The 13,646-nt window shown below is 44.4% G+C and overlaps 5 protein-coding genes across 5 annotated transcripts; 2 read left to right on the plus strand and 3 right to left on the minus strand.

Annotated features, from left to right (window-relative positions):
• Positions 1 to 93: 93 nt before the first annotated feature.
• LOC117150059 (protein aubergine) lies at positions 94 to 3,853 on the minus strand. Its single transcript, XM_033316933.1, has 9 exons — positions 3,677 to 3,853; positions 2,998 to 3,115; positions 2,413 to 2,906; positions 2,161 to 2,353; positions 1,973 to 2,100; positions 1,764 to 1,918; positions 1,310 to 1,696; positions 1,146 to 1,256; positions 94 to 1,089 (listed from the first exon to the last, which is right to left on the minus strand). The coding sequence occupies exons 1-9, from the start codon at positions 3,773 to 3,775 to the stop codon at positions 189 to 191; spliced, it is 2,586 nt and encodes an 861-aa protein (XP_033172824.1). The 5' UTR covers positions 3,776 to 3,853; the 3' UTR covers positions 94 to 188.
• A 664-nt stretch (positions 3,854 to 4,517) lies between these two features.
• LOC117149989 (C-type lectin 37Db) lies at positions 4,518 to 5,212 on the plus strand. Its single transcript, XM_033316880.1, has 2 exons — positions 4,518 to 4,678; positions 4,732 to 5,212. Exons 1-2 carry the CDS (start codon positions 4,547 to 4,549, stop codon positions 5,137 to 5,139), a joined length of 540 nt encoding a protein of 179 aa, XP_033172771.1. The 5' UTR covers positions 4,518 to 4,546; the 3' UTR covers positions 5,140 to 5,212.
• An 88-nt stretch (positions 5,213 to 5,300) lies between these two features.
• On the minus strand, positions 5,301 to 6,592 carry LOC117149985 (60S ribosomal protein L9). Its single transcript, XM_033316875.1, has 3 exons — positions 6,483 to 6,592; positions 5,980 to 6,230; positions 5,301 to 5,704 (listed from the first exon to the last, which is right to left on the minus strand). The coding sequence occupies exons 2-3, from the start codon at positions 6,218 to 6,220 to the stop codon at positions 5,373 to 5,375; spliced, it is 573 nt and encodes a 190-aa protein (XP_033172766.1). The 5' UTR covers positions 6,221 to 6,230; positions 6,483 to 6,592; the 3' UTR covers positions 5,301 to 5,372.
• An 893-nt stretch (positions 6,593 to 7,485) lies between these two features.
• On the plus strand, positions 7,486 to 12,397 carry LOC117150753 (nuclear pore complex protein Nup154). The gene is made up of 12 exons (XM_033317793.1): positions 7,486 to 7,584; positions 7,648 to 7,810; positions 7,875 to 8,368; positions 8,428 to 8,600; positions 8,669 to 9,639; positions 9,705 to 9,944; positions 10,001 to 10,165; positions 10,224 to 10,770; positions 10,831 to 11,356; positions 11,422 to 11,888; positions 11,954 to 12,076; positions 12,140 to 12,397. Exons 1-12 carry the CDS (start codon positions 7,486 to 7,488, stop codon positions 12,270 to 12,272), a joined length of 4,101 nt encoding a protein of 1,366 aa, XP_033173684.1. The 3' UTR covers positions 12,273 to 12,397.
• LOC117150764 (probable protein arginine N-methyltransferase 6) lies at positions 12,331 to 13,589 on the minus strand. The gene is made up of 2 exons (XM_033317804.1): positions 13,472 to 13,589; positions 12,331 to 13,415 (listed from the first exon to the last, which is right to left on the minus strand). The coding sequence occupies exons 1-2, from the start codon at positions 13,508 to 13,510 to the stop codon at positions 12,429 to 12,431; spliced, it is 1,026 nt and encodes a 341-aa protein (XP_033173695.1). The 5' UTR covers positions 13,511 to 13,589; the 3' UTR covers positions 12,331 to 12,428.
• Between the last annotated feature and the right edge of the window lie 57 nt (positions 13,590 to 13,646).

A 13,646-nucleotide genomic window follows, 5' to 3' on the forward strand; every position in this document is an offset into this window, starting at 1 on the left:
AATTGTGTTAACTTATTTACTAAGCTCTTTTCATACGAATATGCATTTTCCAGCAACGGAACTTTATAGTCAAAAACAAAGAATTATTTCAGATTGGTAGAACAATGAATGTGCAATACCTTTATTAAATTCAAATGTCAATATATCAAATCGTAAAATTCTTAGCGCGTTTAATGAAAGTCATAGTTTTACAAAAAGTACAATTGATTCTGCAGTCCTGCTGAAGGCGCGCGATTAATGCTTTCGGCTACGAGGAAAGCCAGTTTGTGGGCGTACTGGCAGACAGCGGGAACCCTTATGGTCCCGGAGTAATTGTAGTACAAATGGGTCATCTTATAGGAGAGCATCTGCAGCTTATCGGCGTCTAGTCCCATGTTGTCAGAAATAACGTTGTAGCTGGTAGGCGACACTGTTCCTATCCGAACCGCCTGGGACACTAGGAAGAAGTCGTAGCGCTCTGGCAAGGTAATAACGTCATCGACTACAGTGCCCGGAACTGGGTTGCGATGCCCAGTAAAGTAGCGAGAATTAATGCGCTTGGATACAATAATAAATGTCAGGCGGCAGCCCTCCTTTTTGCCAGCTGTTTTGTAAATTTCGTCGAGACTGCTCTTTAGGGTGTTCACCTCGGTGTTTACCACCTGGTAGAGCTGACCATCGCCAACGCCGTCGCGGAAGAAGAGAATGCGCTCTGGCAAAGAACGGTGTTGCTCCTTATACGACCTCAGGGCGCACGCCATGTTCAGCGACATCTGCTCGGACAACTCTTGGCCCTTCGTGTGTTCGTTTACGGTGGAGAAGTAGCGGAACGACTCCTTCTGGTCCATGGTTGCAACAAGAGCCCCATATGACTTGTTCTTGTTCTTCGGTGAATGGCAGACATCGAAACCAACAGTCATCAGACCGCGGAGGGGAATCTCTATCTTCCAGGGAGCTCCCATCAATTTGGCGTTCATCTGAATAACCACCTTCGTGGCGACCGACGTCAGCCCAGCTGATTTTTGCTGTCGAGGCGCGATGACTTTTAGTGTCACCACCTGCGATGGCACCGGTCTGTCCACGCACGTGCGTTTTTTAATGCAGCTATATCTGTTGGAATATGAGGGAAAGTAGTTAGTTGGGGTTAATCTAGCATTCCTAATTACTTCTCTTCATTCGGAGTTCTGATGACAACCATCACTATCTGTGGATCGTTAGCTGCGGCGTTGTCGATCGCTTGGGAGTAAGTGCCGTTGCGGTCATCCGGAATTTCCTCACTGTAAGGAATGGCAAATTATATTAAGCTTTTATCATAGTTAGTAATACTTACTATATTGGTTTGGCGATGTTCATCTTCATTTTGCTGGCTATGCTGATGCACATCTGCACGAATTCCTGGGTCTCGCGCAGATTTCGAGCCGGAGTGATCACGTACCACCTATTGATGTGCACGTTTCTAAACATCGAACAGTTGCGAAACTCCTGGGTCCAATCGGCGCGATTGTCGCATACGAATATTTTGTTGCCGAATACTATTTTTTCCGGTGGCAACACGCGGGCTGGAATCTCCACCAAGGCGGTGTCCAGCTCGATGTTCCAGGACTTAAGGGTCTCTACACTCTGTGCACACGACTTTAAGCGATTGTTGAACATGCGCAGGCGTTCGATGCGGCGATCTGGAGGGCTCCTGGTATGTTCATTCATGGCCCTCAACATCCTGACGATCATAAAAACGGTGATTTAAAAGCATCCTTTGGATCACAACAGATTCCATTAAAACATACCTAAAGTCAGCGCGCATAGCGTCCGTCATTCCCGTAGCCCGTGCCAGCTCGGGAATGATCATTATGGGCTGGTCATTGCCACCACGAATGTTTCTATCTGTCGGACGAGACATGACCAGAGGTTGCTGGAAGTCGCGAATGGTTATGTTGTATCGCTGAAAAAGATTTTTCTTATAGAAAATGTATTACGCTTTTGGTTCGGATATTACCTTCTTATAGTAATCCACGTACGAAATTTCACCGTCATTGGTTTGAAATTTGCACAAGGGCGTCGATTCAAAGTCAACATCGTCAATGCGATAGGTTTTGTTATTGTAATCGGTTAGGATCACCATACCTTTAATGAAGTATTTAAATTGGACTATACGAAAATTGAAATAACCATAATCATACTCACCCATTACTGCACGCTTAAATGCACTTTGATAATCGTCATTGTCACGAATAGCATCGGATAAAATATTGTACAAAGTTTCAGTTCGCATCACCTTGTGGCATATCTCGGTACAAAGTAATATATCATTCTCGTGCTGGCGAATCGAAGTCTGATAGCCAGGCCATAGTTGCAAGCGGAAATTCTCCAAATTAATCTAGTTTTTTAAAATTACCAAAGTGAGTGTGAGGATAAATGTGAGTGCAGAGGGCAAACCTGAGCTTTAGGATCGAAGTAGTTGCGCGAGACCAGCTTCAAGTCTAAGCCCTCCATGGCCCTGCGCATTATGAGATTAAGGACCTTAAACTGCTGGTCATCCGTAGATTCCACAGATCCAACAGCCTTGATCTTAATTTCAATGTTTTCGCCAGCACGACTCTTCGTCACCAGTTCCAAAACATAGGGGCTACCTTGTACAGCTTTGAACTGATTGTTGCAGAACAGGTTGGTTCCGTCGAAGATATAGCCACCCAGGAGTCTTTTATGTTCATACAAAAGAGCCCGACGCAGTCGTGTGGTCTCCACATCAGGCGTAAAATCGACGCGGTACTGGTAGATGGTCCAGTTTGGACGCGTTAATAACTTAAAATAGTTTGCCTGCACGGTAATATGAGTGCCCACCACTCCTTTCTTGCTGGTCATCCCTTGAGGACGTGAATACACCAGATCCGTTATTAGCCTACGGCCGCGCACGGAGCCACGCGGATCGCCTGAATTAAATTAATTCGTAAAACGCATTGAAAAGAAGTGAGGAGAACAACAGCTTCTTTGAGCTGAGGAAAAACAAATAAAACCACTCACCCTCGGAATTGGGAATTTGCACCTCCCTCATCGAGGGACCCACTTGAGCATCACCGCCACCACCATTGCCTCCGGATGCTTGATTCCTTTCCGTGTGGGAAGAGTTCGACGACTGACCCTGCGAATGAATTGGTTAAATAATTTATTATTTAATTTTATTACACTTATTTTGTAACAAAGTATTATTTAATAAAGTATGTATTTGTTTTTATTGTCACATGCATATTAAAATCTATGTTATTAACAAATCATGGCAAAATGATGTACATGCTATTCGACCTTAACGTGTTACAGACATTTTTGTAGTTCTTTTCGGCCATTGTTTGCATTACATATGCTTCACATATACAGCTAGTACGATATCGTTTTATGTACAAACTATGTACATACAATTACATTTATGAATAACCTTGAATGGCCTCGTTCCTATTTGCTTTATTATTTGTAAAATGCATGTACATATGTATTTTTTTAACCAAGAAATACCAAGGAAATAATAAAATATAAATATTATGTGCATATGCATGTTTTCTTCATGAATCATTAATAAAATATGCAACTTTTCTCATACATGTGATTAGCATGCTGATCTTACATAGACATCGAAATGGGATGCATATTAAAAGACAAGCCCAAGCTTATTTTCCACATGGAATAAATAAAACATGAAAATGCCTACCAGCAGAGGAGCCAAGCCGCGATTCGCCTCTTCATCGGGCTTTCTTCCACGACCACGTCCACGTCCACGAGAAATTCCAGGGTTTGGTGGTAAATCCATCTTTACACTAATTACAGTTGCACTTTCTCACGATCTACTCGTCACAAATGCCGTTCAGTGAATAAGAGAACAGAACAGTTTTTAGACGCCCAGGGATGTGAGTTATTCCCTAAATTATCGATCGTACTTAAAGCGATTATTTCCAAATTTTCGGACACATTTGCAAAGATGTAGCTTATAAGATGCAAATACTTGCTATTTATTTATATATTCTCTATATATCAAGGCTTAAAACAAAAGCAAAATTAACATGAAATTATTGATTTTAACGTTTAAAGGCTTGACAGGTGTATGGTAATTCCATAATTCCACTTTTTTTTAAAGATCTTTCATATTAAAATGATAAGCGTTTTCTTATGTTCCTTTGTGCAATTTAAATATACAGTGGCGTAGACAAGTTTACATTCGACCGCTATTTCGGTATGTCATTATATTGTATTAAACTAAATACAACAAAATGTTATATTGATTGTGCACAAACTTGCAGAGCTTTTAGCAAACAACTGGAAAACGACACATAAATACTCAGAAAAAGGGGCGTTTTTTCCTTAGTCCAGATGGCATAGTAAATTAACAGACTTTGAACATTTTGTAATAAATTCGCAGTCGTTGTACATAGTTGCCATTTTCGCACTGATTGCCTTAATTTGCCTAAGATAACGTTATGAACACATAATAAATATTAACTCCCTGCTGCTCGCAATAAAAAATCGGTCTCTGCCGAGCGTTTAAAAGTCGCTAGCATTCAGTCATAACAGTTGGACCTAAAACATGAGCATGTGCATCAAAGGGTCTTTTGGTTTCCTACTCGTAGCTCTGATCCTCGAATGTGCCAATGCACAGACGTGTCCGTTGCCGTTTAGTCGAGTCGGAAACAAGTGCTACCACGTATCCTTGCAGGAGGTGGGTACAATACCTCGTACAAGCATTTTATTTAGACAACAATATTATTTCAGGCCAACTGGCATGTTGCCGATCGAAGCTGTCGAAAACTTGGTGCCGAACTAATGGTGCTCGACAACCAAGAGGACAAACTCCTTACAACCAAGTTCCTAAAGAGTATGGGGCTATCCTTCACCCAAAGCTGGCATCATTCCGTTTGGGCTGGCATCAATTGCCTGGGTAACCGGCGCACCTTTCTACTCGCCAGGAACGGCGAAACTGTGCCGTACCTAAATTGGGTACCCCGGGAACCGAACAACGCTTCTCCCGAAGAGGATTGTGTTGGATTCGCCAATTACAATGGAGCCTTTGGGTATCACGATATAGAGTGCAAGGTTCAGTTTCCATTTGTGTGCCAGAGGGAACCAGCAGAGGACTACCTCTGCCTTAAGCGGGATCTCTTCTTAAAGGTCCTTTTGTAGCGCTTTTAATCCCAAGTTATCATGAACTTATGAAACCTTTGCAAATAAATAAATAAGAGAAATAACAATCTTACCTACGAATTTTCAACATTCATCACTTTTTTTGTTGAGCATTATGATAAAATCAGAATACATTATATTACAAAAGTTTAAAGACACTAAATTTCTTATTGAAAGTTTCGGCCGTTGGTTTTTTTTTATTAACATTTTAGGTTGAAACGCATTCTAAAAGTCTAAGACTCTAGCTTCACAACGGTCGTCTTCTCGGACACGTACAGACCGTCAAGGAACTTACGGATATCCTTGTTCTTGACGGTCGTGGACTGCTGGATGAGGGCGGCAGATCCGGAGACAGACTCAATATCGTTTCCCTCCACGATAAGCTCGTCCTTCTGGGCAGTGGAGTTGACCACGGTGACGCCAGGAGCCATCTCCACACGACGGATGTACTTCTCGCCCAAGAAGTTACGGATCTCAATGACCGTGTTGTTCTCGGAGGTGACACAGTTGATGGGGAAATGGGCGTACACAGCACGCATCTTGTACTGGAATCCAAACGTGACTCCTGGCGAGAGAGTAATTTCAATTAATTGTGTGCTACTTAGTGCAAATGTCTTTAGGAACCTAATGCCGAATCTATTTGGCCAGCACACACTGAAAATATTCACTAACTATCTAGCATTTTAAAGAAATTTGTGGATATGTGGAAATAGATATGTATGAATGGAATTTAGTAACTCAGTTACTTCTCAGTTGCTATTATTAAATTCCCGTGTGGTTGGCAAATGAAAGACCTGGCTATGAAAGTGTTCCTATTGTGTTTACCCTAACAGTACGCACCCTTGATCATGTTCTCGATGTGACTGCAGACGGTACGAACGGCGGCCAACTCCTTCTTGGTTCCGAACCACTTCTCCACCTTCAGGGTGCGCTTGTCGGGCATGTACATGTCCAGAGCCAAGTGCTTGAAGCTGCGCTTCAGGGTGCCGCGGGTGCCGGTGATGGTCACCACACGGGCCTTCACGGAGGCCTTGATATCCTTGGGGATCTTCACGCACTGGTTGGAATTGATGGTACGCATCTTGATGACACTGTCGGCAAAAACATTAGTTATTAGTTTAGCAAGGCTACAAGTGCTTGTCACAGAGCATTCCAAACACCGAATCGCAGAGTTCACATCGGGCTAGCAAAACACGCGATGCATATTGTTTTCCAATTTGTTTATGGATCATCCATCCCAGCGGAAATGGAAAAACGGCGGCTCTTCAGTGCCACACGCCAATAGCCGTTTCAGTGGATCACTCGATTCGATGTTTTGGGACGCCTTTTCACACAAAACTTACGCTCCGTTAGTCCCTCGTTTGTATGACACAAATTCTGGATGGACTCCTCGCTGAAAGGGGTGGTTTTGGAGATATTTTGGGTTAAAATTTCAATAAAAATATAACGCGGAACACACTACTCACCGGAAACGGGGAAAAGAAAAGAAGGGAAATTTAATGTGGCTGTGTGAGGCGCACAAAATGAGCTAAATTTAGCGCGCCATGTGCCGTTGGTGTGCTGTTAACGTCTTGCATTGTGCTGTTAAGCGCGGCAGTTTCTGTGTTGAGTTACAGTAGTATTGTTTATTTATTAAGTTTTATTTGAAAATAAGGCTAAAATCAAGTCTATTTGGGAAAGCGTTTTCAATCACAATTACAAAATCCATTGGCAAAGCTTGTAAAATGATGAATTCAATCAGTAGTTTGATTTAAGAGAATAACACACCTGTTGCGCTCAACATAGTTTTTTTCTTTATATTCAAATCTTTTTATATTCTAAATATTTTTGGGAATTGGTACGGCCTTTTTTAATATACTTGAATTAGCTCAGCTACTGTTTATATAAAATTATCAACGTTTTCTAAAAGTCTTTAAACCCATTGAATATCCCTACTAACCGTTGCGATGGTTGAAAACTAAATGTTCTAATTGCATTTTATTGGCTCTTTATCAATATACGCGTTCTTATCGTGCAACGTGCATTAGAAGTAAAAGGAATTATAATAAAAATATTACTTACATGCATGTTTTCAAATGTTTCTTGTGACAGACGATTGCGCAATACCCCGCCAAACCGTCTGAAATTGTGAAATCCATCAATATTCAACCGAAATATACCAAAAGAATACAGAGAAAGTGAGATTATCTGGTAACACTTAGCATATGGCGGGAGCGTGGGTATATTAAGCATCAGTCGGCCAAATCTGCAGATTAGTTTGTAGTTTTATATCAAAACAGTGGTCTGACGGCATTTTAAGTTAGCATTGCACCCGAGTTAGCCCGCCCCAGCACAGTTATCAGCACGATGACTCTTCCGCAAGCACAGCTAGACTTTTTCACGACGGCGACCAGTATGCTGGAATGGCATTACAATCTGGAGAGAAATAAGCCGGGTCTGCTGGAAGTATGTACTGGATACGGATGTTTACCAGCTTCTCCTCCATGTCTAATGATACGTTCTTTCTAGCTGACCGGCGTTAGCCAGCATGGGCGGGCCACGATGAGCGGACTCAATGACTACGATTACCAGACACTGTCGTTTTTGAAATCGGATGGAACACATAACCTACAACAAATGCGAACGGTGACCAAGTCGGCTATTCCCAACGAGATTCTGGAGCACTTTAAACGTACGTATTCTGGGCATCAGCCCATAGAATTATCCGTTCCAATCTCCGATCCTACCCGTTGCAGACATAAAATGCCACTGCACCATGGGCCTCTTTCCGGAAATCGGACGTGCCTGGCTGACTATCGATTCAGAAATCTACATCTGGACGTTCAATCAGACGAGAGATGTGGCGTACTACGACGGCCTGAGCCATCTGATCGTAAGCGTTGGCCTGGTGAAACCAAAACCCGGCGTCTTTGTGCAGGACGTCAAGTACCTTCTGCTCCTCACTACGCCCATTGAGGTCATTGTCCTGGGCGTGACATTTGGTGAGGGCGCGTACAACGAAATGCAGCTGATGAACCGGCCAGTCTTTGTGATTGCCACCGACAACGTGTCCATCAGCGTCATCAAAGGAACGGACGACGGCCGCATCTTTTTGGGCGGTCGCGATGGCTGCCTGTATGAAGTTTACTACCAGGCAGAGTCCAGTTGGTTTGGCAAGCGATGCAAAAAGATAAATCTCTCCCAAGGACTGGTCTCCTATATGGTTCCCAGTTTTCTGAAGGTCTTTTCGGTAACTATTGTTTTTAATTCAAAAAGTGTCCTTAACTATTTAGCGCGATTCGTTTGCAGGAAGTAGATCCAATCGAACACATTGAGATCGATAACAGTCGCAAGCTTCTCTATGTCCTTACGGAAAAAGGTGCCATTGAGGCTTGGGACATCAGTACGAGTTACACGACAGCTCGAAGACTCGGTCGGATCACCCAGAACGATATTACGAATCAAGCAGTTAGTCTGATCACGTAAGTGCTAGTTTCGCAAAGAATTTAACTGTTGTATGGTTAATAATTACCCATTATATAAACTTTAGGACTGTGGACCCGTCCATTTTTAAATGTGTGAAAGCCATCTGCCCTCTGACCGCCGACGATGCCGGCAAACTACATCTTGTGGCCGTTACTCAGTGTGGTGTGCGGCTCTTTTTCTCCACAACGTCGCTAAATGTGAAGCAACAATTTGGTCCCGCGGTTCCTTGCAGTCCAGGTGAGAAGACTGGATTTGGTCAGCCATCAGTTCAGCCACCACTGTCGCCAAATGCCGAGGCTCCCAATGGACTTTTTCTGCTCCACGTGCGTCTACCGCCCGGCTACACCCCAAATGCCACCACCAACAAGCCAAAGCAGGTGCATGCCGCTCACTACACGGAGGGAACCATGTTGATGATCACAACACAACAGCATGAGCAGGATCTGCTCTGGTCGCTCAGCTCTGCCCCATCGGTTAACTTTACCTACCTGGTGGAGTCGACGGCTCTGGAGAGCCTGGATGGAGTTGTCTGGGGATTGGCTGAGGTGTATGAACCGTCGTCGCCACTGCGGAAGTCACCCCTAAACAGTGCCCGACACTCCCGCAAAGTAGCCCTGCTCACCAACCAAGGCACACATATCATAGAGGTGCTTAAAATGGTGGACGTACTGCGCCAGATCCTTATGTTGTGCAATGGCCCACATCACGAGGAAGTGAAGATGTTCTTCCAGTCGCAGAATCAGCGAGAGGCATGTGTCACGGCTCTGCTGCTGGCCACATCGGATACTTATCGTGGCAGTAATATTGCTTTGTGGGCCGCTCAGGCGTTTATGCTGTACGGTGGAGAGCCATGCTATCAGCATCAAAAGTTCCTCAACGCCAGCAACCGCAATATGGCTAATCAAACACTGGGTCCGAATACGACAAATGTTAGGGAGCGTCAACCTATGTTTATGTCCACGCCAATGCCAAATAGCGTGGCAAATAGTCCAGTTGGTTTTCCTGGATCGCAGTTCAATCAGCCCATAAGTCCAAGTGAGTTAAATAAGCCCTTCCAGATTGCGAAAAAGAAAACACATATATTTTTTTATTTTTATCAGTTGGAAATATGCAGCCACCACAGGCGGCGGTTAGTAACGAGAACTCACCAATCGTTTTCTCGGCCAAGCACGACGGACTTTACATGTATGTCTCCCGCATGCTGCATTCTGTCTGGCAAATGCGCTGTGTAAATGAGCAGTTTTGCTCCAATCTAAGTCAGAGTGATTGTGCCCTCTTGCTATCCGATCTGCGTTCCCTGCGCAGCTTTCTGGAGGTGCATTCTGTGCACGACATTTCCTGTAAGTCGTAAACTTTTTAAAGCATGTTAAGGTACTTAATTATACAATTGTTCCAGCGACTACTACTCGAGTGTCATTTGATAACCATTTGGATAGAACCAATTCATATAACACCATCATGATGGGCAACACTTTACTGCCAATTCCTGAGCAACAGGTATCGTCCGAGCAGGCTCAAGTAGAGGAAACACGTTCGCTTTCCGCTCTCAACCTATTTGTCAGTAAGTAAAGTTGGGATATCAAATCATAAAGCTTGAACTTATCTACCGTCGTTTCCAGAACATGCCTGTGAGGTTATATCCCTGTGGAACATTCTAAACTCGCATTCCTTCCAACTGATATGCGTGCAACTCAGTCCGGAGCATCAGAAGTTGTTGACATGCTCCACCTTCCGGGATCTTCTGATTACACGTTCCGAGGTTTGCGCATTCTTGATCATCTCGCTGATCAATCTGTATCTGAAGGACGCGGCGGGGGTATCCGATGTGTCCAAGAACTTACGTGAGAACTGCCCCAACCTATACAGGCATGAGGATGACGTGACCTACAAGGCCACCGAGTTGTTGATGAATGCAAAGAATTGCACTTCGGCCAGCGAAAAGGAACATTTGCTGCGAACCACCCTGCATATGTGCAAGGAAGCTGCTCCCACATTGCCACTGCATAGTATTTGCCAGCAATTCATATCGGCTGACTTCTTTGAGGGAGTGATCGAGCTTTCGGCTGTTTGTGCCTCAAAAAGTGATCCAGAGGAGGTTGGTGTTCATTACTATAAAAATGGGGAACCCGCCGAAGATCGCGAGGGTTACACATGCTTTGCTACAAGGTAAGTTCTTTAGAGGTTTCTTCTTTTTTTTTTGGAAAAACTAATATATCCCCTTCTTAGGATGGCCTACTACAAGGAAGTGCAACTTATGCTGGACCATATCTACCAGAGAGTATGCAACAAGTCGCACGTTCAGGATAAATCGATAAATCTACCTAATGGTACGGCTAAAGCATCCGATGCGAAAAGCGGTGCTACTCAAAGGATTCCAAAAATAGTGGCCCAGACCCTGAAGGTGAAAGACCCGCTCATTCATATAACACTCTACGAATGGCTGCTGGCCCACGACATGCCCAAAGAGCTTTTAGACGTGGTCGAGCCGTCGTTAGGAGAGTTCTTGCGGCGCAGTGTGTCGCAAAACGTGGATAATGTCGTTCTTATCGATTTGCTGTGGAAGTACTACGAAAAGAATGGCCATCATTCCCAGGCAGCCCATATATTGGACAATTTGGCTATGACACGCAGTGAAAACATAAATCTGGAGCAGCGCATTGAGTACTTGGTGCGTGCTGTTATGTGTATGCGAAATGGTAACGTTGGCTCTTCACTAAACAATGGAATATTCCTGAAAGAGCTGGAGGATAAGGTACGTTAGCAGATCTCTGGAAAGATGTGGTGACTTATATTTAATAACATAATTTCAAAATTCAGCTGGACATCGCACGAGTTCAAAAAACAGTGCTTGCCGCAATGACAGAGTTGGCTAGCGATCAGCTGAACGCCGCTACGGCTGTTAAGGAACTAAACTATGCGTTGTATGATATAACTCAGCTTTACCAGCACTTTGCGGAGCCCTACGACCTCTGGGAGTGCCAATTGTCCATACTCAACTGCTCGCATCACAACGACCCCCTACTGATCGAGTCCGTTTGGGGCAACATTATCAACAGCGTTGTGGATAAGCCGGGCACAACTAGTGAGCGCAGCAGTAGGTTATTCACGAAAATCGAAATCTTGGTAAGGGAGTACGGCGAGTCTGGAGTTTGCTTTCCGTTCGCCTTTCTCATACGGGAACTGGAAGTTAAAGCCTGCCAACTGCGATTGCCCGCGGGTATAGTGCCAGAAAAACTGGTGAGCATGAATCTGGACATTGAACTGCTCCTGGAGTACTATTCGAGGTACGTATTGAAGGGTTTTCGCTGGGATAAAATTGTTTCAAGGCTAAACTTCTAAAAACTTTTAGAATGATTTCAATGAACGAACGAGTGTGGGCCAACGAAGGTAATGAGTGGCATTTAATACAATCCGTCATACGAGTGGTCTCGCTTCTGGCAGACAACTCACAATCTATTTGGTACCGTTCAAAGTAAGTGCAGTGACCTAAAATGCAAGCCGATTCGAAATACTTACACTCACATTTGACTTGCAGACGACGAATTGTTGGCAAGGCTCAAGACATAGTGGCCGCCTGCCTGAATATTTGCTATCAAAAGCCCGACACTAATCGTCTTCAACATTCACTCAAGGAACTTCAGAGTCGGCTGCAGCGGTTGTTGATGTGAAGCCGGCGCCCTGCGTAAAGTTATTTTAATTACATTTTTGAAAGTGCTGGACTAGACGTTAAGTTTGACTGAGATATATATTGTATTTGTATTAAACATGTTAAATAAATTGATTTCCCCACAGATCGTTGTTCGGATTCCGAGATGGCAAGTAACTCATGAGGTGTCCATCATTTTTAGATGAGCTTCCGTCAGAATGCACTTCGTCATATGGCAGGAGCAAGGCACTGGATGCTCCTCTGTGTTGGGGTCTAGCAAATCCACCTCCAGATTGTATTTACGCATATCGGCAGCACTGCGCTTCATTGTGATTTGAAATGCAATGGGTGACTTCTCCTCTAGATTTTCGCAGGATTCCTCGGGCAGGACAACTACACACTGCTTCCAATGCGTTGGCGGGGAGAGCGGCGATGTGCTTAGAACAAATTCTTCGCCAGGAAACCGTACATCGAACCAAATGCAGAAGCCCTGGTGATTGCCCGCCTTCTGGGCTGTTATAACCTCCTTGAACTGAATGCTGTCCAAATCGCTGGCCTCCACATCCAGCAGATTCATCCAGTGAAAGACGACGCCCTCGTGCAGAAGATCTTGCGGATTCAGATGCGTAATCTCCGGCCTGGATGACTTTTGGGTTCTGAGTTTTCTGGCAAACGTGTCCATTTTGATGCCGTCCACGTTGTGCCAATCATCAAAGAGCGATGGCACGGAGCAGGGCGCCACGAAAATGGTGCACTCGCTGGGGAACAGGAGGCCGCCCTCCTTGAGGAACTTGTCCCGGGCCAGGAGAACAGAGTCCAACATGCCCTCGTGTAGCAGGTAGAAGCCCATCCACTCGGACACAATGATGTCCACCTTTTCCGCCTCGGCAGGCAGTACGAATTCCTCAACACGTGATTGGATCACCTTCACCACGTTCGTCAGGCCGTTATCCTCAATCAAATCCAGGGCAACTTTGGTGGCCACATTGGATGCCTCCACGGCGTAGACCAAACGGGCGCCGGCTTTCGCACAAAAGGCGGACAGAATCCCCGTGCCGGCACCAACATCCATTACGATCTTGTCCTTGAACAGATCCTTATTCCCCAATATCGCATTGTAGTAGGCTTCTTGCCGAGGACGATCCTTCAGCATGAGCTCGTGGATCTGCAGTTTGGTCACTATGAGTACAGTTCCACAACATGTTTTATAATCTTATTTACCTCCAAGTTTTCATACTCATCGAAATAAGTGTTCGCCATGATTTAAAGTTGCAGTTATCAACACATTAACACTAACGCATCAAGTGAATTTTTCAAAACAACGTGCTAAATAGAGGTGTGTAAATCAACTATAATAGTATTGATATATCGATAAATGCTTCTAGATTCTAGATTT

The sequence above is a fragment of the Drosophila mauritiana genome, chromosome 2L, assembly GCF_004382145.1.
Source record: "Drosophila mauritiana strain mau12 chromosome 2L, ASM438214v1, whole genome shotgun sequence".
Lineage (NCBI taxonomy): Eukaryota > Metazoa > Arthropoda > Insecta > Diptera > Drosophilidae > Drosophila > Drosophila mauritiana.

Coding starts and splice junctions, on each gene's coding strand:
- LOC117150059 (XM_033316933.1), bottom strand. CDS start 3,775: ATGGATTTACCACCAAACCCTGGAATTTCTCGTGGACGTGGACGTGGT. Junction 3,116..3,676: donor GCGGCTTGGCTCCTCTGCTG/GTAGGCATTTTC, acceptor ATTCATTCGCAG/GGTCAGTCGTCGAACTCTTC. Junction 1,090..1,145: donor AGAACTCCGAATGAAGAGAA/GTAATTAGGAAT, acceptor ATATTCCAACAG/ATATAGCTGCATTAAAAAAC.
- LOC117149989 (XM_033316880.1), top strand. CDS start 4,547: ATGAGCATGTGCATCAAAGGGTCTTTTGGTTTCCTACTCGTAGCTCTG. Junction 4,679..4,731: donor ACCACGTATCCTTGCAGGAG/GTGGGTACAATA, acceptor ATATTATTTCAG/GCCAACTGGCATGTTGCCGA.
- LOC117149985 (XM_033316875.1), bottom strand. CDS start 6,220: ATGCGTACCATCAATTCCAACCAGTGCGTGAAGATCCCCAAGGATATC. Junction 5,705..5,979: donor CATCGAGAACATGATCAAGG/GTGCGTACTGTT, acceptor CTCTCTCGCCAG/GAGTCACGTTTGGATTCCAG.
- LOC117150753 (XM_033317793.1), top strand. CDS start 7,486: ATGACTCTTCCGCAAGCACAGCTAGACTTTTTCACGACGGCGACCAGT. Junction 9,945..10,000: donor TTCTGTGCACGACATTTCCT/GTAAGTCGTAAA, acceptor CAATTGTTCCAG/CGACTACTACTCGAGTGTCA. Junction 10,166..10,223: donor CGCTCTCAACCTATTTGTCA/GTAAGTAAAGTT, acceptor CGTCGTTTCCAG/AACATGCCTGTGAGGTTATA.
- LOC117150764 (XM_033317804.1), bottom strand. CDS start 13,510: ATGGCGAACACTTATTTCGATGAGTATGAAAACTTGGAG. Junction 13,416..13,471: donor ATGAGTATGAAAACTTGGAG/GTAAATAAGATT, acceptor ACCAAACTGCAG/ATCCACGAGCTCATGCTGAA.